The 25,387-nt window shown below is 40.9% G+C and overlaps 1 protein-coding gene across 1 annotated transcript; it reads left to right on the forward strand.

Annotated features, from left to right (window-relative positions):
- Positions 1–8,898: 8,898 nt before the first annotated feature.
- Positions 8,899–20,526, forward strand: HS3ST1 (heparan sulfate-glucosamine 3-sulfotransferase 1). The gene is made up of 2 exons (XM_067297176.1): positions 8,899–8,968; positions 17,777–20,526. Exon 2 carries the CDS (start codon positions 17,905–17,907, stop codon positions 18,865–18,867), a length of 963 nt encoding a protein of 320 aa, XP_067153277.1. The 5' UTR covers positions 8,899–8,968; positions 17,777–17,904; the 3' UTR covers positions 18,868–20,526.
- Positions 20,527–25,387: the final 4,861 nt, after the last annotated feature.

The following is a 25,387-nucleotide window of genomic DNA, read 5'->3' on the forward strand; positions in this document are numbered from 1 at the left end:
ACGCTGGGTAGCTGGGGAAAGAATAAAGCATAGAAGTTAGGCAGGTTTAGGCAGAATTTCACAAATAAACTGTTTTCCTTCAAACTCCAGCAAAAGCTAGTCTCAGCTGAAATATTCCGATTTGACTATACAATTTGAGTATACACTTCAGCCAAATCTTTCTGACCATTTTTACTTTGTACCTTATAAAAAGGCCCATGGAGAGTTGGTCCCAATTCTGTTCCTCAATGTCTAAGCAACCTGACAGACTCTATCTCAATACAACTCAAACAGCCAGACTCGGGAAGGTAATGAGTTTCGTTAAAGCTGTATTTTCTAGTAAACAGATAAAAATTTGCTTTTCATTCTTTCTAACAAGTGAAATAGGGAAATAAATGTTCTGCCCCTGTAGCTAAAGAAATCTGAAACAAGTCTAAACAGCTTCTCTATTGAATTTATACAAATGACAGCTCTAAGATCATAAAAATATATCATTGCGGAACTTACAAATATGGCTTCATTTTATTACTCTTACAATGGTAATTTGGAGCAATACACATTTTACACTGAACTTGTCTTATGTCTGTAACGTGGGTCATCTAATCCCCTTGGGCTTTGCTGTGTATCTGTAACTCAGGTTTCATAACCTAGTTGGTCTGTGCCTGGAAAGCCTAATGATGTTAGTGGCAGCTAGTTATATGCAACAAAGACAAACGTAGACCAGCCTATGTTATTCACGTGAGCTGTATTTAACGAGAGCCTGGATAAAGCTTCCTTTTTCCTCTGTTGAAGGTAACATTCTGTGCAAGTACAGTTAATTTCCATGGAATCACTTGCAAACTAAGATAATGCTTTGAATCAGAGTGGCAGAGTTGAGCCTTAAGGGTTAGAGGCCATGGCGGGGGAGGGAGGGGAAGTCTTTTAAAAGCAAGAGTGCCCTTAAAGGAACACAGTTATGCCGGATATCATCTGGTAGGTGAAAGCACTCAACCTTGAACATCATGTCTAATAAAGACCACAGAGCATGCGTGTGTCTGGGCATGTTATTTTCATCTAAGGTAACCATAGCTTTGCTGTAGCTACTGCAAACACCTTATATTTGTTATCATTAAGAACAAGCACAGCTGCTTTTGGCTTCCAGCACATTTAGTGATATTATGTTCTATTTGCAACAAGCAATGGAGAGTCCACAATCAAAAGAAATTTTACCTGCAGTGTAAACCCAGGGGACAGATGACCATATACTGTATCTCAGTCTTGGCCCTGGGCAGGTGAGATATCATACTGTTTGGGGAAATACTGCTTGAAGGTGTCCCACCACTCCCCAGTGCTTATGAAATCTGCTTCACCCCATGCCAACTTGTGTGAGAGGAAAGTGGGCCATGGCCCTACGCACTTGGAGTCCCTTTACCGCCAGCAAGCACCCCAGGTGATTCAACTGGGAGCAGTGTCTCACCACTGCAGTGCTGTCAGGCTCCTGGAGAGCTGTGTATGATACACATCTCCCAGGTCACAACCTAAAGGCTGGGCAAAGCCTAGCCCTTAACAATCGAGGGTGGTACTAGAAGAAACATTCATTACCTCATGAAGGGTTGTATTTGAGTTGCAGTGTATAAATTCAAAGGAAAGTCTTTCCTTCACTTAAGCAAGAAAGCCAGTAGCGTATGCTTCAAACTGAGCATGCAGATTAGCTCTTGCCTGTTATTTTTAAGCTCTCACAGCCCATGCAGCACTGACACGACAGGAATGGGCTTCTACAGAAAGCAACCATGATACAAAAACTTCTAGTAACATATATTCCACCAGGTGGCAGGTATAGGAAAATAAAGGGGGACAGAACAAATGCCAAAACAAGTGCTCTCAATCACAGTTAGCACCCAGTAAAAAGTGAGATGGAAATAGTGAAACTCTGTCTTTCTGAAAGCCATAAATATCTTTCTCTTAAGATAATTTGCATTTCTAATTTACAGTGGCCAGAAAACTCAGCAAAGAATTAACTTGTCCTATGAAGACCTTGTGGCTATTTGCTTACATCTGTACATGCTTGTGACTAGAAAAAAGTTATTTCTTCTAGCTCTCAGGCTAAACGTATAATAGACCTAAATAAAACAGGAGGCTTTTTAACATTGAGAGATCTGTAAAATTACATGTCTAGAGGTGTAACAATGCTTGAATGGACCCAGGGCAGTTGTTTGCCCGGCCTCCTTTCACCATCATGATTTTTTTCTGGATCTGAAGCTGCACAGTCGTGCTCAGATGCTTAGAGTGCTGTCACCGACTCTGAGTAAACAGTCTGTGTGCAAGTAACTTCCAAGGAATAGAGCAGCAGTCACCTTTTTCCTTCCAATAGCAAGTGTGAAATGATCACACAGCTAAGTACCACTGAAAACAGGGATCCTGCCCTTTTCTCTCCAGCTCTTGGCCACACACTCTTGTGCTGGTCTAGCCGGTGCAAACCCTCAGTGAGGCATACAACAGGGAAAGATTCAATTTGCTGATTGTGCTGGTGGTTTTCTGCTGCTGTAGCAAACTCAACTGCCCCAGCAATGGGTCTGGCAGCATAAAGGGGGGGATGGGGAATGGGAGACCAGCCCTGAGAGCAACTGCAGGCCCTGCCGTCCTTGCAAGGCTCTGATAGCCTTAGGACGTCACCCTGAACAGCAGGACGGGAAAATCTGTACAGCAGGAACTACTCTGGACTCACCTCTGCCTCTCTTGCCCAGAGCTCTCTCTTGTCACCCAAGCACTCATAGTTCAGGAAGATGACACTGCACCAATTATCACTCCATATCTATCCCCTCTTCTTTATAAAGCAACACCATACCTTCAAGGGGTACTCTGTATTCTCAAAGGAAAAGGCTTAATCACTTGCAAAGCCATAATGAGTCTGACACATCTTCTTCTGGAATTTGGAGCTCATCCATTGTCTTGGCTTTTTTTTCCTTGCACTTTGTTAAACCAAACATTCTTCAGGTCAGGTAAAAGCCATCATCCAGTCTTGCATCAGTAAGTAATAATCTCTACTTCTTATTACAAGCTGCACTTCAGTTAGGGAAAGGAAGAGACAGGTGTTAAATGTTTGGACCAAACTACTGCATTTTGACAGACTTCTTACTTACAACAGTATCAGCCCCAATGCAGTTACTCCTGGAGCTTGAAATGTAAACTTGAGGACACTTTGTGTATAGAAAATGTATTAGAAGTCCATAACATTACTCTGTGTTTCATAGAGATCATCTTAATCAAAACCTAAAGTGTGCTATGAGGTGGGGGTATATGAAATCTTCACATCAATCCCTTATCGATTTTTCTGTAAAAGTTCAAGGTACCAATGTTATTACTTATGTCTTCCTTTCCCTGTAAGGGTTCCTTTCTGCAGGCCTCACCCTCCCCCTAGCTTTCATAAGCTCACCTATAGAGCAAGCTTTCATTCATTTTCTGTAGATAAATCTAATATTGCCCCTGAATGCATTTTAATGAGATTGGTCTTTTTAGATTTTCCTTATACCGCCTTCAGTATTGTTCCTACACTAGCCTAGTTCCCCTCATAGTTGCTTTTCATCTGCTAAATCTTGTTTGCTTTGCCTGTATTTTATTGCTTAATCTCAGATGTGAACTTCATTTTGAAAACACTGAAGCACGGAGAAAATGCATGGTAAAGATGCCTCTTAGCCTGGGCCACAATATTGTATCTCTTCAATATTGCCACTAGTGAATTCAGTATCATTAAGCTGTATTGTTTCTGGAAAGTTTTGATAGTAGAGCTGGTTATCAGTGGTCCTGAGACACTTGAGAGAAGCAAGCTCAAAAGAAAGAGCTGAACCTGTATGCAGGTTTCAAAAGGCTTGCTGTTTTGTATTTTGAATATTTGTTCAAACCTTTTATCATTTTGGAATTACTGTCTCATTCCCACAGCTTGATTGTTTTCCTATTTCAGCTGTACTTTCTAGCAAGAACAGCTAAGCTGCTGTCTTCCACCTCAGCAACAGATCTTCTCTGGTGAGCAGCCCAAAAAGCCTTCCCCATATTGGAGTCTCTTCTGCCAACATACTGAGCTAACTCTTCTTCTGGACCACAAAATCCCAGGCCCTTTTTTCAAAACTGACAGCACACATATCTTATATGCTACAAGATTCTATTACCCAAGGATACATTTTGGACTATATCTGCTAATCCACAGCTCTAGCCACAGTGGTATCAGGCCCAATAAGGAGCACTGCTTTACTCGTAAGTGCAGGAGTGAACTGCTTACAGAGTGAAGGGAAGGCTCAGTGGATTCGTATTTACTTGCTATTTCTATCAAGAATCACATTGCCTAGTGAAGGAACAAGTTGCCCTGTCATCCAGCCTGAACATCTCATAAGTGCTTGTCATTGGGGATAAAAGGAAAACCATGATGTGCACGACGGGGAAAAACATTAAATGTACGTAGTATTTCATCTGAGCAAAGGCCAATTTATAATCTCACACTCTCAGTCAGATATATTCTTCCATACCTCCATGTTTTTTTCTATCTTTACGTTTCAGACCTGAATTAAACCTGTCTACTTTAGATTCTAGACCTGAATTAACATACCTATTCTTTCCTGAATTTAAAAGACCATCATAATATATATCCATTTAAACGTATCTTATAACTCAACCTCTGAATTCCCTTAGCTGACTTGATTACAACACTGCTTCCTCCCTGCTTTCCCTTGAACATTTCTAGTGATAAATCTAGAAATCCATGAGTCTAAATTGTCCTAAATTGCTTAAGCCGTAACTGCATTACTTCAACCTGACAAATTTAAACTTTGTTATGTAACAGGCAGCTCCAAAGTAGACAACAAAGAAAGCTTTTAAGTATTTCCTCAATTAAGTAATTTTCATGTCTTTGTTCTTTCAGCTATCTTCCACCTCTGTATTTCCAAAACAGCTATTATGAGAAACACTGGAGTAGTGGCACAAGGAGAGAAGGAAAGTTTCTCAAATGAAGTTGAGGAGTTCCCTCCTTGACACTGACGGCAGCATGAATAACCCAGTGATGCCCAGGCTGTGCTTGGGCCAGCTGCAGCCAACTCTGGAGCCGAGGCAGCCGCCAGCACACCTCCAGCTCTGTCCGCTCTGGGCCTCTCCTGGGAGCTGCACTGCTTCCTGCTCAGCCACCACGGTCACCCCCCACCTCTGCTCAGGGAAGCCTGGTGCCTTCCTGTCTCCAACACTGCCCACATCTCCACCCTGTCCCCCAAATTCTCTAACCCTGGCTCTGAATAAGCTGGCATGTCCTCAAGCAGAACTTGTTTTTCCAAGCAGGATCCTATTTCATTTACTGTATGGGCAAAACACCCTTCTCTAGTGTATGACACATGCCAGTCATCCAGGATATACTAGAACTTTGGGAATATCAAACGTCCTATTTTTCACATCCTCCTTTTCACATCCTCCTTTTCAAATTAATTAGGGAAATGTAAATGAACTTGTAATATTGCACTGAGACTTTTCATTTCCTTTCTCACTCTTTTGGCTTTGAGAATTCTTATTTCCTTTTCTTACATTAGTCATTATTCAATCAACACAGTAAAATATAGCACGCGTATCGCTACTGAATCACTCACTCTTACTAGTTTTCCCACAGTTGAAGAAACACTATCACCATCATGTCAAACAAATCTGCTTTGAGGAAATTACACATCTGCTTGATAGATAAGATAGATAAGATAGGCTTTCATAAAGCAGGTTTAATAGAAAAGAACATTCTAATTTTAAAAAATAAGGACTTAATGTCAGCTAGGCTCACCTGAAAAAGCTTTAGAACAGAGTAACTGACAGATCTCAAAACCTGATGGGCAACTGGGACTCATTATCAAAGTGTTATGAAAATGCTTCCAACATGAATGTTAAGGCTCAGTACTACACCCACTGATAAAAATTTGTAAAAAGTGAAGAAAAATTTAAAAACCAAAATTACTTGAGCTCAGACAGAATGCCTTTCAGTGAGACACTCTGAGAGATCACTTTGTTTAACTTACCAAAAAAAGAGTATTGAGAGGTGACTTCATTAGAATAAGAAAGTATGTTTTGGGGCAAAACATATCTTTAATCTACCTGGGAAGGTGAAAATATAAAGCAATGGCTGGAAGCTACAGTTAGATACCTTCAGATTAAAATGTGCACAGACACTTTATGTTATTATTTTGATACTGAAGATGGTACATTATTGGAACAAACTACCTAAAGAAACAGTGCCTTCTTCATCTTTTGATTCTTTTATATCAAGACTGAATATTAAACATGAAAGTTAGTAGATGAGTATTACAGCATCTGATCTAGAGATCACATGGAAGAAATACTGATCCCTTATGACTGAACTGTGTAAGTCCATAACAACTGAACAACATCTAAGCTTTTTGCTTTTAACCTGTCTGTAAGAAAAGCAAAACCCACTCTCATGCCATAAGTAGCAGGGTTAATGAGCAAGGTTAATCACAAATGAAAGCATTTTTCTACTAGACTCTCAGGTTTATAATGAAACACAAAGGAAGATATTAAAATACAAGTAAAAAGACAGTATTATTGTCATATTCTTTTGGTAAACAGTTCTGAAATGCACTCTTCCTTTTTATCTTAAATGTACAGTATTTGCTTATGTCTATGGCTGATAAAGTCATTACACTCAAATGATTTAATAAGTTTAAATACAGGAAATATCTTAAATATTAAATATGAAAAAACATCAAATAAGAGAAATTCATAATTAAACTATCCTACTTTTCCTTAAATAGTTGCATTTGTTTCTTGAAAACCTTTGACAAAATTCTATTTAGATAATGCTTTTTAAACATAACTGAGTGCTTTTTATTCCTCAGATTTTCTATTACATATTTATTTTAATAATTAATTTACCCACAAAAAAGTATGCCTATCCAAGGCTCGAGGCAGACAAACAGTTGTAAACAAAATAACTCCCCCCACACACCTACCTCCCTTAATCCATTTGAAATTGCTGGTGATATTTAAATAAACATAGCATCTTTGTTTCTGCATCCCTCAGTAGAAGTCATAATTAGAGAACAGAGCTCTGTAATTGCTTGTTGTGACTACTATTATAATACCACTACAGGCCAGGGCTGAAGGAAAAGGATTTAAAAAATGCATACCATGAGAAGTTTTACATAGTGTGAGTGCACTAAGCTGGTGTGTGGGGCAGAAAACACGTGTGACCTGACATTCCCGCAGGCCAGAATGCAAGGCGTGAATAATCTCAAGTCCCGCTCAAGGGTCATAGTACCCTGCAAACCTGTCATTAGCTCACTTTCAGTGGGAATATTAACCACTTCCGGTTAAAGGCAGAAGAGGTGATTTAAGCCTTTCTTACACACTGTTTATTTAAAGACATCACTCTTAGATGCTTAGGTCTAGCTGATGCCAAGCTCCTGGGCCCTACAGAGCAGCCACAGCAATAGAGTTTCTAGCAGAAGGGTGGGAAAACATGGCGTGTGTACGCGTACAGCGTGAGCCCAGCCCTGCAGCGCTCGTGCAAACAGCTCCACCAGCGCGGATGGAACTTTAAACACGAAACCCTCAATCAACACAATCACGTGCCTCCAGAGAAAGGCAGCTCTCCAAACAAGCTGGCAAACATGCAACAATTTTTTCAAACAAAACTACAGGTAAAAAACATTCGAAACAGAAAACCTTAAAAAAATGGTTTCAGGAAATCTTACATAGACCCTCCATTGCAGAGAGGTTCCAGGCTGCCATTCAACCACAGTTAGCAAAGCACTAATCTATTATGTTAGTAAATTATTTCTTTAGGCAAACTGTACTAAAACCTGTGTAAAACAGTACTAATCCACCTTCTTAGGACGCTCCAGCACTTGCTGACGGTAGATCTAATTGTCAGACTGCATGAAACTCCACAGACAGGAGTGGAGCTAAAGAAATCAAAAGCAAATGAGAAATGAGCTCCCCCACCAGCTTTTTTTTTTTTTTTTTTGGTTGAATGGGCTTGCTTTTTATTTCCAGACAATTTTAAGAGAGTTTAGCTGTTGAATTAATGGATGAAGACGCAGTATGTTAATACTATTTTTATTGCGTTTTCTCTTGGAAAAAAAGCATCCATCACTTTTTGGCAAATACAGACCTATTTCAATAAATTAACAGAATGACTTAAATCCCCAGAAAGCCTCTTCCTCCACTACTCTTAAAAAGCTGCAGTTCTTTGCAGTTCTAAACATCCACCCTGCTCTAAGTTTTTCTACCTCACCACATAACATTTCAAGAAAAAAACAAAAAAAACAAAGCCACCATGTAAACTCCAGAAAACAAACAAGAAGTGGAAAAAGTAAATAAAACTACAAGGGGTTGACAGTGCTATCAGTGGAGCAGCGAAACGTTATCCCTGAGACCTCTTATTGGTGTTACTTTTGCAGGTACAGAAAGGAGGCAATCAAGGGGGGGGGGGGGGGCGCTGCTCTCTGTAGCCACCTAATCGCCGGCACAGGCCTGCGCTGGTATTTTCTGCGCGGCGTTGTGCCTCCCGCACTGCTTGCGCTCGCCCCACTGCTCCGCCGCGCGCAGCCCCGGCGCCGCTGCCGAGCGGAGCGGAGCGGAGCGGAGCAGAGCGGCCGCCCCGGCGCGACTCCCCGGCGGGCGGGCGGCGCGCAGCACCGGCCCCGCCGCAAGCCCGGCCCGGGCCCGGGGAAGCGGCCGGGGCCGGCGGCGGGGTCGGCGCGGCCCCGCGGCGGGGCGGGGCGGGGCGGAGCGGAGCGGAGCGCGGCGGCGGGGGAGTGCCCTCGCCCTGACGCGGCGGCGGGGAGGAGCAGGGCCCATACAAGCTGGCGCCGGGCGCCGGCTGCGCCGCTTCCAGGCGGGCGAGGCGGGCGGCAGCGGGCGCTCGCTCCCCCGCACGCCGCCGGGCGCGCTTCCCCCGGCTCCGCCGCCGGCACCCGCGGGGCGCCCATGGCACAGCGGGGCGGGCGCTGCCCCACGGCTCCGCGCCCCGGCGGTGAGTGATGCGCGGGGGCGCGGGGCCCCCAGGAGCAGGCGGGGTGCTGCCCGGGGAGCCGCGGGCGCGGGAAGCTTGGGGTGGACGCGGGCGCCGGGCGATGGCGGAGGGGCTCTGCCGCCCCCCGGGTGCCAGCCCTGCTGCCCCGCCGCGGCTCGGCACCTGCTCCCAGCAGGTGGGAGCCCCGCGCCCGCCCGCGGAGCAAAACCTGCCGGCGCCGGGAGCCGCGCGGCACCGCACCCCGCCACTGCCCGAGCAGGCTGGGGACGCATCGCTGCGGAGAGCGGGGGTGGCGAGAGGGGGAGGGGGGAAAAAGGGGTCAGCAGCACCCGCATCACAGCTCCGTCCAGATTTGGCCCCGGGCACTTTTTTTTTTTTTTAGCCTGGTTTCCCTCGGGGCTAACCGACAAAGGCACATAAAGGCAGAAGGGCACGGAGGTGAAAGCAGAGCGCAGGGCTCCTACCTGACGGCAGAACAACTTGCCAGAGCTGCTCCGAGCATCTCTGATCCGCTCACCTGCCGCGCGCTGCCCAGATGCAGCGCGCCAGACTCCAGCCCTGCAGCTGCACGGGGCCAGCAGCAAGTGGGCTTCGGCGGCGGGTAGGAGAGCACAAAACCGTAACTCGAGCTCACCTCTGCGCTGAAGCACTGGCTCCCTGCTCTGCAATAGTGCAGGGCAGGCTTGGGTGCTGCAGTTTCAGTGCGCTTTTCAGGGCTGAGGACATAAAGGGCTCAAATCTTTTGAGGATAAAAAGATGCTGGGAGGCAGGGGTGGCACTCCCCGACTGGGGGAGTTCTGGCAGGTCTTTGTCTTGGTTTGGTCTCATCTTCCAGCCATTCAAAAGATTAGGAAAGGGCACCCTGCTAAGTAGAGCCAACTCAGTCATCCCAATTGATTGGGGATTTAAGTATGACTCTCCTTCCACTCTGTGTTAGTGCAGTATGCTACAGACTTTCTCTATTCCAAGACTATTCTTCTTGGGATACTGGGAGAAAAAAAAAAAAAATCTGGGAAGTCCCCTGAATTGAAGGAGGCTTCCAACCAGCCACACGTACCGGGCTTGAAGAGTTTGGGGATGCAGGGACCATCCTTTCGGCATAAGAGACCTGTTCATTGCCCATTTGCACCAAGAGCCCCTGCAGTATATATGGCAGGTGGAACATTTAGTAGAACAGGTTCAGTATAGTATATGCCCTTGAATTGGCTTACAAATGTCTGTATAGATAGATATATGAAATAAATATTTATGTATCTGCCAGCATTTCTTGCACTCCTGAACAGGTGCATTTCCCGCATTTCCCACTTTTCAATAAGAGCACAGTTACTGACATCAGCTTAGGTGTCTTGCACATCAACCCTTTGAGCACCCCCCTCCCTTTTTTTTGGTGGGGGTTGGAGGGGGGGGAGAAGCAGAGGTTTTTGAAGTTACCACCATCAAATGAATGCCTCTGGTAGGTCAGCAGCAAGATTATGCATCTGAAGCAAATCCAGCTGCTGCAGTGGAGAGGCAATAATTTAACACAGTAAAATCTGACCCCAGAATTGCCAGGTGCTGTTTTGTGCCCCCCTCCTTGTTAGGATACTACCTTGGTTATTTTGAATTAGCCATATACTTCTACAGACCTTACAGAAAAAGAGAGTGGGCGGGAAACAGTTTGCCAGCACAGAAGAATATACATACAAAGAATATATATACATGTACAGATACATAACTCTTCTATTTTTCTATTAGAGGAAACCAGATATGTTTTAGTCTGTTGACTAGCCCAGGTTCTCTCCCTCCCCTCCTCAGAAATGCCACCCTAGAGTTAAGAAGCTATCGGAGCCCCCAAATATGTCAAAACTGATGCATTTCCATGAAGAGTTTTGATAAGTAAAGAAATGAAAATATCCCTGGCCGGTCTAAAATGGAAGATCCTGCTGGGTCATCTCTCTTGTCGCTCCAGAGGGAGAGGGTTCCCTCCAGGTCACCATGTAGTACTTCGCTTAGTAAATTGATTGGTTTAGCTCAGCCTAATACAGTGATGACCTCACCAGGGGGTACTCTGCTGTAGTGCTATTTTGAAGTCAAGCAGCAGGAGGCTGGCAGACAGAAATTAGCTTGGAATATGAACTAAAAGATTATTTGGAGGTTTGGTTTTTTGTTATTTTTTTTGAATGCATCTTACTGGTATTTGAAACAGGGCCTACATCTACAGAGAATGGTAAGAAATTGCTTGGCAGAGGTAATGAAAATGGGATTGCTTAATATATTGTGTTCTCTTTTTCAATACAGAAAGGGAGCAAGACAGGACAGAGCCATCCTTTCCCACAGGTTGCATTCCTGGGGAGGGCTCTGATGAATTAGGAAGCAGCTGTTAGCTCTGTGATACATTTCTGCTTCCTAATTAGAAGGTGACCCATTTTGCTTGGAAGTGGGGAGGGGAGTAGCTTCTGGATTTTGAATTGAACATTTGGGTTTACTGGGAGATAGAAAAGGCAGCACTACAGTGTACTTCCCTTTCTCTCTATGAAAGAATTAAAGTCGTGACAGCTATTAAACAATTGCTAGAAGAGGCTGGTAGAGGGATTCCATTTTAGCAGTCAGTACAAAAATTTCTATGCATCCTGAGCTTTTCCAGTTTATTTTTGTTCTGCTATAATGTCCCATTTTACTTTTACCTGCATGGCAGTCTCTGACATCTAAAGTGTTCCATCTTACTTCTAAGAATTTTTTATAATCTCTTGGCATGAAAGATCACAATAGTCCCTTCTGACCTTAAGAAAAAGAGTGCATGTTATATATAACTACAGTCTATTATAAATTCTGCTACTTTATTGCTCACATTGGAGCTGAACTCCTTCTTTAGAAGACATGAACTGGTGACCTAGCTAATTTTTATAAACTGTATTTATCACAGCAGGTGCAGAAGTGTAGCAGATTCAGCCAAAAATTCTTCCCACCAAGTCAGCCTTCCTCAGCTTATTAATTTCCTCTAACCAATATTTAGAGATTTTTAAAGTATCTTTCTGAAGTCTTAAGCTGATAGACAATATATCATCTTACCACACTGAAATTGTGACTAGATTTCTTAATATACTGACTATAAAAGTTAAACCTTTTGTTTTAAATATGATTAAATAATTTGAGGCATGCAGACTAGGTAGTTAGACAGTATCAGTTAGTCCCTGTAACACAGATTAATCCAGTTTCTTATCTTTTCTCCTCCCCTGTTAATGCATAATTTTTTTTTCTTGTATAATGAGAGGTGATCAATAGTTTATGCCCCTGGAGATCTATGGCTTCAGTAGTGTATAGTTCTATTTAATACACTTGTCTTTGTACAACTCACTGTAAAGCAAGCAATTACTTGTAGTTAATTATGGGAACCAAGAATTCAAGCATTTATTGGCACGTTACTTACATATATATATATATATATTTTTTTTGAATGTGATTAAAAAACAGTGGCAGGGGGGAGTATGGGAAGCATTTCTTCAGGAAGAGGGCATTGTGAAAAGGTTTAACATTTAACAACAGCAAAATGCAGAATGTATTTCCAAGGAAAAAGAGTTTCATAAACCAACTATATTAAAAAAATAAATTAAAAAAATGCTCCTTTTCCTATCAGGAAAAGCTCTCGATTGAGCTTTAAGTGATGGTACCTGTACTACAGAATATAATGCTAACTGGGTACAAAATATCACTTGAAAGAGATCATATAAACTACCAGGGAATATATCCCATGGCAAGCACCATCTATTCTTAGAGAACAGGAATATATACTGTTCACAGCAGTGAATTCTTGAAGAATTTCAAGTACGCTAGAATTGATCTAGTTCAGTATTTTTTAAATATAGCACTGAATACAAATATTCAGATCACTGACTTTTCATCAGTTTAGAAAGTTATTTGTAGAGCTGGTTAGCTGAATTATGGATTTTTTCCCAATATAAGAAGCCAACACAGTAAATTTGTGAGTTGTACTGCACAGCTAGTTTTCACCAGCAATGAAGTACTCTTGTATTTTGCAGTATTGAGTGCCCAAATATAGGCTTCTAAAGCAAAGGAAAATAACACAGCCCACAAACTCTCCTAAGGTTCTGTCATATCTGCAAAAGTAAAGGTATTTTAGAGAGTAAGGTATTTCCCTCAGATTTTCAGCTCTAATCTCCCTCTAGAGACAAACCTTAGCAACTGATCTGTGGTCCTCATTTAGGCCAGACTGGGTGTTTTAGATGCCTCTGCAAAGATGCCTGCAGTGAAGTGCTTCAGCTCTGCAATGAGAGAAAGTGAGGAGGTGTGAAACTGAGCCTGCTCTTCCTCTGTCCCTGCAGTACCACAAAAAAAACCCCACAGCTTTTGTTTAATGATGCTGGTGGGAAGTCAGCTGCATGCTTGTGGAAAGAGTGCATTAGGGTCCCTTCTCCCAGTCACTGCCCTGGCAGCAGCCACATCTCATTAACTCTGCTGAACCCCTTGGTACTTCTAGTGAGGTATCCCCTTGTCAGGGTCCCCGTGGTCCCTCCTTCACGCTTACTGACTGCTGTATAGACACTCCTGTGCGTTGCCTCCTACTCACTTGGGCAGCTGAATCTCTAAGGCTGTTATGAAAATTCAGAGCTATATCCACTTTCCTATTTCCCCTCTTTCCCACCCCCAGCAAAAATGAAGTTATCGATCCAGGCAAAAAGCTGATTAAACTAAAAATTATATACAATTTAGGTAGTTTAGGTTATGTCCTTGAGTGAGGATAAATATACTGATGCATTCAAATACCTTGGTAATGTGGTAATACATGGTCAGAGGTCATAAAACAGCGATACATGTTTCAAAGAGCACTGAAATGTGCTTAAAAGTCATTGAAATATGACAGCTACTGCCCTCATATTGCATTTAGTGAGAAAAGTTTCCATTTATTGCCAAGTTACTATTACTTTTGAAGAGGTTTTAATCATTAAAGCTGATTTGATTGGCAATGTCCACATTGAATCTTGTTGAATAAACAGTATGGTACTTTTTGCTAATTAATTGGAGAAAGCTGAAGAAAAGATTAAGAAAAAGCAATCAGACTTTTTGAAAAGTCTTTGTATAATCTTCAAAGCACCATTTAACATAAACTGTTTCTTTTACCAACTTGCTCGTTTACTGGTAGCAAATACAATACTACTAACCGTCGGTTACATTTTTGTGCTAATCTGGAATACGAAGTCATTCAGTGAAGTCATGTATGCTCTGAATGACTTGTGGAGGCAGTGAAGAGAATTCTTAAAGCAGAAAAGTAATTTGGCAGAGTGGCTGCTATAAATTCTTCAGTGCATGCTTATTATTGTTGAAACAGTTTTTCAGACCTACAAATTACAAAGCTATGGAATATACATTTGCATCATTTTATATAAACTGCTGTAATTCTAGTCACCAAATTGCAGATCTGCATGAAGTACTAAAGAGGGCATAAGAGAAGAAAGTTGAATGACAACCAATTTATATGCAGTTTTATTCCTGGACACCACTTTGCCCACACAACATATGTTTTGTGCTGAATTTAGAGGAATATTCATGTCCATTATGTTGCACTAGTCTAACCCAAACAAAATCATTGGACCAGATATCAAACCTATACAGTCTGTAAGAAACAAAAGAGAATGAAAAGAAAGACAAAGCCTTATTGCGTGCAAGTAAAACAACAGTAGTATATATGTACTTTGAATGGCATAGTTACTGACATGGTTCATTAGGTATGCATAAAGGCAGTAAATACTACAGATACCCTGTTGCAGTGTGGAACACCTGATGCACACCTGAACAAATAGTAGGAAAAAAAACAAAAACCAAAAATGCAAAAAGCCTGAATTCCATATGTTTGAAACATAAGATACTCCCAAGTTATTCTGAAGTCTCATGTTGTAACAGAAAGCAGTTGCTTTTGTTTATTTAGAAAAAAATACTCCCCAAACAAATATTTCAGTTAGGAATGAGCAGACAAGGAGGCAGCTCTCCAGTGAGGCTCAAGGGGCTACCTGAAGCAAGGCCCTTGCTACCACAGCTGTAATATCCCACAAGCTCGATTCCCGACAGAGCGATGTGAGCCTAAGACAAGAGCAGAGCTGCAGTTAAGAAACACTTTGCTGTGTACTTTATTCCACCCAAACATTCCCATGCTATATCCAGCCAAGGGAAGGCATGTTTAAAAAAAAAAAAAGTTGGTAACTGAGTAGTACATAAACTATAAATTAAAAAACAGTCCCATGAACTGGCACCTACAGTTCATTTAAAAAACAACCAAACAAACATCCCAGCAGTGTGTTGTGTTATTAATAACTAACTGCATGTAGCAGCTAAAAGTTAATTTTTCTGGAGACAGAGAGCATACTTCAATCTGACAAATAAGAAATAAGGGCTTCCACTGTCAGGCTTAAACTTAACTCCTTTCAACAACAGTTCAACCTGTTCTCACTGAAATCCTATTATGCTTTTCCAGTAAGGTGTTAAGACAACCCAGACTTACTATTTATGGAGCTAGTCACTCTTAAAATATACTCTGGAGTAAGTGGCTATTCCTTTAATCTGTGACCTTAAAATTCATCAAGAGTTGATGTTTTGTTGCTCTTATGTACTCATCAGTCATCTATCTAAACAGACTGTTGCTGTATCATTTGATCGCATTGCACCTAAATACGGCAGTAGCTAGTTCACTGGGGACATAGACCATGAATTCACCTGTACTGAATTGTCACCCAGTGCCCCCCAGGGAGGGGTTAAAAATTAAGAACATTTGTGGCAAAAGCTGAAGTGGATTAAACTGAGAAAGATTAACAAGAACAGCAAGGATAGGGAAAGCAAGCAGGAGGTTACTGACAGCAGCCAGAATGGAACTCTTTTAACCAGAGAAAACTCATAACAGTGACCAAAAAATGAAAGAACGAGTATCTCTGTAAAGTTTCCTCATATCAGACATCACAGAATATCCCAGGGCAAAACCTTCTGCCCAAGACAGGGCATGGCCATGAGCTCAAAGCCCATAGGTACATGGGGAAGCAGATTCCTATGGCTTTAGGTCCACCATGATGCTTTGCTTCCCTCACCTCCCAGCCTTGATTTCTGCTTCCTAACAATACAGCTGCCTTGTAGCCATTTAAAAGCAATAGAAAAGTGAAAGCATGAAAATAATAATCATTAGCAAACATCAGGAAACAGGTGTGCTCCATTCAGGATGGAGTCATGACCTCTGTAAATGACAAAATATCAAACAGAACTTTCTAGATTGCCTAGAAACACATCATTAGTCCTTGTCACACTGGGACTTAGCTTACTGTGGAAGTCATTAGTTTCTTTTCAGATTCTCTGGAGAATTTCCAAAACTTAGCCCTTGCATTTCCTCAGGTTGTTCATACGTAATTTCATGTTCCAGCCTTGTTAGCTTGTGCAGCACAAGTTGTTCCAAGCTGAAATTCAGTATTACAGTGGCCTAGAAAGGCAAAGTACTCTGCCATCATGGCTTCCACTTCTATATGGTGTTATACAATACCAAAATCCTACTTACAGTAGCCCTTCACCGAGGTTAGAAAATCTTTAGGAGGCAAGCTAATACAGGAAGCTTCTATATACAGCCAGCTTATCATATGACAATCTTAACAGGTTTGCTACATTCACACATGTGATATAAGGGAGGCTCAGAAGGCCATTAAGATATCATTCCAAATATTATATTAAAAAAATCCTGACCTTTAAGTTTAACTGCAGTATTTACTAGTCTTTTGATAAACAAAGGACAAATGTAGTTGTTTACATCGCACAGCCTGCTAGCCAGCTCTGGAAATGACCTTCACAAACAGCCATGGCATATTTTCTCTTCTGAGTACTTGGATTGGGACCATAGATCTTTTAGCATTTTGCTGATGCAGACATACTATAGATTATAATATAATCGTTATCTTACCGTTCTGCAGGATGAAAGTGCATGCCACCTTCTTTTCCAAGGCATACGTGCACTTAGGCCTTGAGAAAACGTACCCAGGCCTACTATCACAGAGAGCAGGCTTCAAAAGATGATTCCCTAAAACAAGAAATGTCTTCTCATAGTCATTTAGACCAGAGCAGAGCTTCTTCCTTTCGCACAACTCTTTACCCCCTTGTTTTGTAGCACAGGGAAACCCGCTCAAACGCAGACTCTAGCCTCAGAGACCATAAGCTCACAGCAAATGTTGATGTCGCTTAAAATCCACACAGAAGTTCCACTTTCCCCTGCTTTGCTGCTCACCCCGAGCTCTTCATAACTTCCTCCTAGGAGACCATTACGCCCTCGCACAGGGGGGTGCTCTCTTCCTAGGTAGGAGGCTTTTTCCCAGGAGGCCCTGCAGGAGACTACAATTCCCACGATTCCTGCACCACACTCAGCTTCGAGGGAGGCTGTCTTCTCCCAGCCCACACCTTTTCCTGCCCAGGTTTTGTTTCTAAGACAGACCTATTCTTGCAGATAAAAAACATTGAATTCTCCTGTGATAGTGGTTCAACTCCACTGAAATCAGATTTACAAAAAATAATAATAATAATAATAATAATAATAATAATAATACTCTGGATGAATCTTGGGTGCAAGAGAAAGATTCACAATGTTCATATCTCCTGATGACTGGAAATCCTTTTCTCACAGCATTATTGTATGTGCCTGTCCTTAAAGAATTTAATTCTATCCAATGATCTATGAGCCTCGAGTTGGAAAAGATAAAAGAGTTTGATCAGTTTTGAATATCAAAAAAATACTTGCAATGTAGCTTTAGTAGTGATATATATGACTAAAAAATAATTTCTTTTTTTTTTCCTCAGCAAAGTTTCTGTTTGAGAAATACGTGTTTGCTCAGCAAAACAAAAGCAATGTTTAAAGGTTGCTCTCTGTGGAAATCACTCCATGCCCCATTACCTGCTTGAGTGAAACCAGACTAAGAAGCTCTGTCATGGCAGCTTTTCTGCTGGGAGCTGTGTTGCTTATTGTTCAACCTCATATAGTGCCTTCCAGACCGGCTGTAAATTCAAAGGCTGAGACCTCTTCTCAGTCTGTTTCAAGAGAGCTTTTAAAGAAAACATCTCAAAAAAATGACTTCAAGGAAAACATTCATTCTAATGGATCATGCCAGCAGCTACCACAGACTATTATTATTGGAGTGAGAAAAGGGGGAACAAGAGCTTTATTAGAGATGTTGAGCCTCCATCCAGATATTGCGGCAGCAGAAAGTGAAGTTCACTTCTTTGACTGGGAAGATCATTACGGAAACGGATTGCAGTGGTATATTAATCAAATGCCATTCTCTTATCCCCATCAGATCACCGTGGAAAAAACTCCAGCATATTTCACATCACCGAAAGTGCCTGAAAGAGTTTATAACATGAACCAATCAATGAGATTACTCCTGATTTTAAGAGACCCAAGTGAGAGAGTACTATCAGATTACACCCAAGTGTTCTATAATCACATGCAGAAGCACAAGCCGTATCCATCCATTGAACAATTCCTGATTAAAGATGGTGAACTCAATGTGGACTACAAGGCAATAAACAGAAGCTTATATTACATTCACATGCAAAACTGGCTGAAGTATTTTTCTCTTGATCACATCCACATTGTAGATGGGGATAAACTAATCAAAGATCCCTTTCCAGAAATAGAGAAGGTAGAGAGATTTTTGAAGTTATCGCCACAGATAAATGCTTCAAACTTTTATTTCAATAAAACTAAAGGCTTCTATTGCCTAAGGGACAGTGGTAGGGAACGCTGTTTACATGAGTCAAAAGGACGAGCACACCCACAGGTAGATACCCGGTTACTCGAGAAACTGCATGAATATTTCCATGAACCCAACAAGAAATTTTTTGAGCTTGTTGGCAGAACATTTGACTGGCACTCATTTGTGGCAAGTTAGTGGTAAGCTTCAGAACCTATGTTCCAGAGTACATTTAGAAATTTTAAAAAGGGCATTTAAGCTATAATTTATTTGTAAAATCCATAAATACTTCTGTACAGTATTAGATTCACAATTGCCATATATACTAGTTATATTTTTCTACTTGTTAAATTTGAAAGCATTTTGTATTGTTTTTCATGGTTGTTAACATTGTGTATTATGTGTCTATATGAAGAAACTAAAATATTTCACTGCAGAAGATACTCTCTTGAGAATGTGTTGTCTTTTTAAGAAATAAGAGATTCATTTCAACAGAACCTTTCAGAATTATCTGAATATTTTGGTCTTTCTGGACTATTCTGGACTTTCCCCTTTAACTGCTAATGAATATACTAGACTTTACATTTCCCTTTCTCTTGCTTTAAAACATGTTGTTTAATAATTTATTTTTATTTGAAAATGTTGTTGTGGTTAGCAAAGTGTTCCATCCTGCTTTACAAAATTATTTCTTGATAAAGTGGTACTTCCAATACATGCTGGGACATGCACATCCAAGGGACAATGGAATGCTCTGTAATAAGACATATTGACATATTAACTGCTGCACTTACCTTCATATTTAATGTTATAGCAAGTGCTCTTGGAATTCTTTGGAAGTACAGTGCTAGCTTCATGGCAGATTTTTAAGATTCTGTGGGGACCACCTCATAAAATCTAAAATTGGCTGCAGAAATACAGCCAACCTGAAAACTTCCTACAGTCCCAGAATGTATATATACTTCACAATGAAAGAGAGAGAGTAGAAAGAAAAATTTAAGCAATATAGGGACATTTTAAGGGTTGCTTATGACTGTTCCTAAATTTTATACCATATATTTATGCTTTGCCACCACTGAAAACCAATATGTACACCAGAAAAATTACCTGCTCTAAACTCTAGTAAACAACTTCATTCTTACATATATTAACACACCTGTAACCCATTTAAGGCTGTTATATGAGTTGGGCAGCTGCTTCACACTAATGAAAACTGCCCATGGATTACTGTTCTACTACTCTGCTTCCAAGAACCATGATGCCAAATCTTGACTGGATTCCAGCCTTGTTTGTTGTGGAATTAACCCCAATTCCATGAATTCTTATGGTCCTCCATCTACTAAAAATGGAAGTTAGTCATTAGTACATTCCATTAGTAAAAACTACAGCTCCCCTTGTCTACAGTAGTTCTGATGTTTTGTTAGCCATCAGTTTCTGGAGTTAGAGCTAATCCTTTGTCCAGACAAGGCTTACCAGAGTACTGCCATTATGAATTCCTAATTTTAATTTTAAGATCTAGGTATGCCCATTGAACATTCAGTGACAGCACTGTGTAAATCTGGACTTGTAACTGATTGTTATAATCCTTTACAAAATTTAAATATAGATGCATTAATTTTTTTCTGGTGATGGTGCAAACTTGGGCACTGTGACAAGGTACCGTCTGGATGCAAATATCTCATATTACGCTGCTTGCATGAAAATTTGCAGATGCTGCCCCTCTCTCTCCCATTCCTTGTGCACCTGCCCAAGCTGGATTCAACCTCAGAGAGGTTGTTGGTGTTGTTTTATAAAGTAAACCTTTGACGAAAGCCTACAATGAAATGGTATTGTACTCAATAAAATATTTTCTGAATTGCATCTTTCCCTTCTCTTTTGTTCAACAGTTTCTACTTTGGAAGACCATAACTTAGGACTCAACCCCAGTTTAGATGCAGGTTAAATGTTACTTAGGAATCCAACAGTAGCCTACTGGATTCATTGGTAAGTAATTGTTTGCTACTGGCTTGTTCCTTCATGGTTCATCACTGACCCAGCGCATACAACAAGGACAGAGTGTTCCTGGTGGCAAGAATGTTGCATCTTTCGTTAGGCATATACCAAAAAGAAGGTTACAGTACCAAAAAGTATCACAGTCCTCTTAAAGTTTTAGAAAAGAGAACTTCAGGGAGTTTTGTGTAAGGCGGGACAGTATCTTTTTCTCCACTCATCATTATCCCATTTCCCTGCTGATATTATCTTTGTAGGAACCATCTGGACCTAAGACATTTCAGCCTGGAAGAAAGGTTTCTCATATTAGCATAGTCCCACCTTCACTATTCTCTCCTTACAATCCCAGACTGATCCCACAGTCACCAATTTTTTGCTGGGAAAAAGGAAAAATACTGCCAGGCAGCAAAAGAGAAGGGGGACATGCAGCTCTCTCTCTGCATTTTTGCCTCCCCATTGCTAATGCACAGGGGACAATCAGTTACTACCTCTTCAGTCAAAGAGCCACAGGAATACCAGAGGGCAGGGATGCATCAAGTTCACCTGCAGCAGGCCATGCAGGGTGGTGCATCATGTGGCACAAGTCTAGAACTGTGAATGCCACAGCAATATTGACCTAATTTTGGTACTGAGAATGCTTTTAGATGTATAATGCTGCTTGATATCAGTGTCTTGCCTGTCACTAAGCAGGGTATCCCCCCATTTGGACTTGTCTTATAGGCTAGTCTCCATAGAAAGAGAAGCAACAACCATCTGGGTAACTTACTGTGTTAGTGCTAGGACCTCATGGCATGTTCTCTGTGGAATCAGGAGGTGAAGTGGCTGGGACCGAGGCAATCAGAAGAGAGGGAATGAGCGAACTGCAGGAGGAAAGAGAATACAGGAGACAATAGAGAAGGACTCTTTCTCCTCACCCTCAGAAGCCCTATGAAAGAATACAGCCTGATGTTAGGGGATACTTTGGAGATAGTGCTGGATATTTGAGGCATCTAGGGCCTTGATATGCTCCTAGCTACAAGCTTTTCACACTGCAATCTGACCACTTCAGGGGGACATCCTGAGGCACAAGTTCACAGGACTCATGCATTAGACCCTGAGTTCATAAGTGTCCCACAGACAGTATATCATACCTACTGTGTATGTCTTGTGCAGGGATGGCAGGATTCTACAATCCCTCAGCCTGGAGGTTGCACAGCTAGCTGTGTTTTACTACTCTGGAAATGTCCAACAAATGACTCCCACACTAATAATAATAATAATAATAATAATAATAATAATAATGGTAATATTTACCTGCAACAAATGCCCCAAGTGTTAATTTATGAGTTACAATGCTTAGAACTGGCATTCTGTGTGCAAATTCTCAGCATAACAAGGGCAACATTCACTTTCCACAAATGCATCATTGCATTTAAATATATTTGCTAGTGTAATTTCAAAAAACCAACAACAAACAACAGCAAAAAATGTAAACAGAAGAAAGTGAAGAGAGATCACAGAAAGAAGCTGAAGTGCATTCAGATTTAGATTTTGAAATTCTAATAGTGAGCTTTGAAGTCATGCCTATTCATAAAAGAAAAAATCCCCTGAAAATACCTTTCCAGTCTTATGCAACACAGGTACTTCTTTTTGTAAAATTCCACCATCTCAGGTTTAAAGTACAACCACTTGAGTGTTGCTCCAGAGGCCTGTTTCCTCAAGGCTGCCAGCCAAGTCTGTGATCACTCTTGCAAAGAACAAAATAAACACAAACCTTATAAGAACCCAATGTCCAATTCAAAGCCTACCACTTGCCTTGACTACAAGTGGAAATGCCAGTCAAGCCATTAATCAGAGTGGCACTGCAGGACTAAGCCTTACCCTTTGCTTCACAACATGGATTAATGTGAGTACTTGTGCATACTGAAGAGGACAAAGTTTAAACCATATTGATTATCCCATGAGCAGAAAGATTACTTCAGTTATATTCACAAGTGATGCATAAAAGAAGACTGGGGAAAAGGAAGAAGTCTCCTGGGAAAAAAAAAAACAACAACAGAAGTTATTACTTCATGATCATTTTGCATGAGCTTTGCTTTCCTTACACCTTTTTCATGATGCTGAAGGTGAAATAATAGTTTCTACTGGGCTTGAATAAATCAACATTCAAGATCCACCCTTTTTTTTAAGCTTGCTTGAGTCTATTTGCATTAGGAGTATGATAATACTGCACCCATTGGAGAGTGTGTAAGATACTTACCACCACAGAATATTTTAGATGGAAACTTCCTATGTGGGGCTCAGATCTGATCATCTCACATTTCCTCCTCTGTGTGCATGTTCAGGCTCAGTATCTCTAGGAAGCCAGGCTTCTCATTCCCTGTTGTCACCCACACAGGCTCCAAATGTCTAAAGAGAAGTAAGATGGGGTTGGTTAGAAATATTGTGATGTATCTTTCTTCTGCTTTAGTTAGCATGACTGACCAGACATTTAAGAAAGTTCATACATGCACACCACAAGCAAGATGGTGTACATCAAAAGTACTTCTAAGAGGAGTATCCCTTATTTCTCTTTTTCAAAGTCTGTGACTTAGCAGTCTCAGTTTAGCTCACACACTGAATGAAATTTTGCAGGAGTATTAGTAAACATCCAAACTCAGGAGAAAAAGTAGATATTCTCTCATACAGTAATAAAGTAATAAAAATAATAAAGTAATAAATATAGTAAGGCAAAAGTAATACATTGAACACATGTAAACAAAGCATGTTGACCTGCTATTATGTATATACCAATTGAAGTATTTGCAAACATTTGGCCCTACAGCTGTAAGTAACATTATTCTTTCCACATTCTTAACCCAATACCATTTATTCATATGAGTCTCTCTCTTCAGTGCCCAGTTAAATTGGAAAGATTGTATGTTGAATGTTAATTCCTTAATTTTGCAAAGTAATTGCATCAGGAAGGCCAGTTACTGGTGAAAGCTATGCAAAGACCTTATCTGAATGGAAGAAACTTTTATTAATATTTTGCTTGCCAGAAAGAAATGAAATTGCTTTTATGTGTCTTAGAATATTAGCAGAGGAAGAACTGTATTCACTTTTCTTGCAACAATAACCCATCCACGGTAAATTTTCTACTTAACTCCCACACAATAGTTGGTGCAGTTTTTAAGTTAATAGTGCAATAAACTCAACAGTGATGCTGCAGATTTTAAATGCCTTCTGGGATATATAAAATGTGCAAGTCAGGGTGGGGAGCAGCTGGATGCATAGAACAGCTGGTATCATTGGTCTGAGAACACTTATTTTTGTTTAATGATATGGGATATGAAATCTTTGGCTTGGATGTCACTTTATGTTGTCTGTGAAAGCAATGTCTTCAATTAACTTCCAGGTCAATAATACTGTCGTAATGATATGACCTTTTTACTTGCCATTGACATCATGCTCTGCCAAAACACAGTGTAAGGCCCCAACCCCAGACAGCAGGTGCATGAGGGACCCCTTAATATAAAAGAACAATTGTAATAAAACTCAGACCCATAGTTTCAATTATGAAGGCACAGTTGTTTGAACAAAGGACTGTTCTGAAGTTAGTGGCAAAATTCTTGTTGACTTAATTTGGATAAGGGTTACAGAAACAGGAACTTGTATGCATTCACAGTTAAACAGCAGAGTATATAGCATGCCCTCACCTCCTGGGATTGCAATAAACAATATTTCAACAATAATATTAATCTGTAGTCAAGCTGTCTTGAAACAAACAGGCCAGCCTCCAGAACTCAGCATAGTTCAGACCAGATAACACAGGTTCAAAAACAAGAGTTCTTGCAGTATTTTTTACACCAGACAGACTTCTCATGGAATCTCCTCTTACTAAATTTTGTGAAATTCCACTTTCCTCTCCAATATACTTCTGCATCACATCTGTCCTGTGATTAACTATAATATTAAAACCCTATAAGAAAGCAGGTTCCTATTCTGATGGTTAAGCTATGGAATGTTGTTGAAATGAATGGGAAAACACAAGCATTATGAAGTCCAAAACATACTTTTTTGTATGTTTGTTCTAATGTTTTAAGGTTTAATTGGATAAAATTCAGCTTAATAGGTCTCTCACCTTGCACTACAGGAGGAACTATTGTCACATGGTCACATATGAGTATTTATCTAATATAGTTGGTAAATAGAAAAGTATAAGCAAAGGAACATTTTTGTGTTGCTACAGTAGCAGTTACGTCTTTGGCAACATTGTGACACCTACTCAGACTCTGAACTGGAAGAGTATTTCTTTTGAAACAACGTAAATAATCTGAGACCTCTTGAGCAGTGGGGGAATGGCATCTTTTCTTCCCCTGCCAGTTTGTGTACAGGTACAAGGAGGTATCAGCAGTAACGAAAGCTACGTTATGTAGACAGATAACAAAAGTTTATGGAAATGTAGCCAAACCAAAGGTAACATAAGAAGTATACATGTGGTGCAGGAAAAGAAATTAAACCGTACCACGTCTTTTTTATTGTAGTACCTTTTCATTCTGTAGCCTGAACCTGGGTGTAACTGTGCAAGGGGAGTAAGAAAGAGAAAGAGGATAACTCTACAGGAACAGAACAACCAGTCCATTTTGACTATTGCACAGGCTGGGACCAGGGCTAGACAGCCAAATGAAGAGACAAGGTCACTGGAAGTGGATAGTAATGGAAGATTGGATACAGGGAAAGGTCTTACCATAGCTTCATTCCTTGAATTCAC

Source organism: Apteryx mantelli, chromosome 5, assembly GCF_036417845.1.
Source record: "Apteryx mantelli isolate bAptMan1 chromosome 5, bAptMan1.hap1, whole genome shotgun sequence".
Lineage (NCBI taxonomy): Eukaryota > Metazoa > Chordata > Aves > Apterygiformes > Apterygidae > Apteryx > Apteryx mantelli.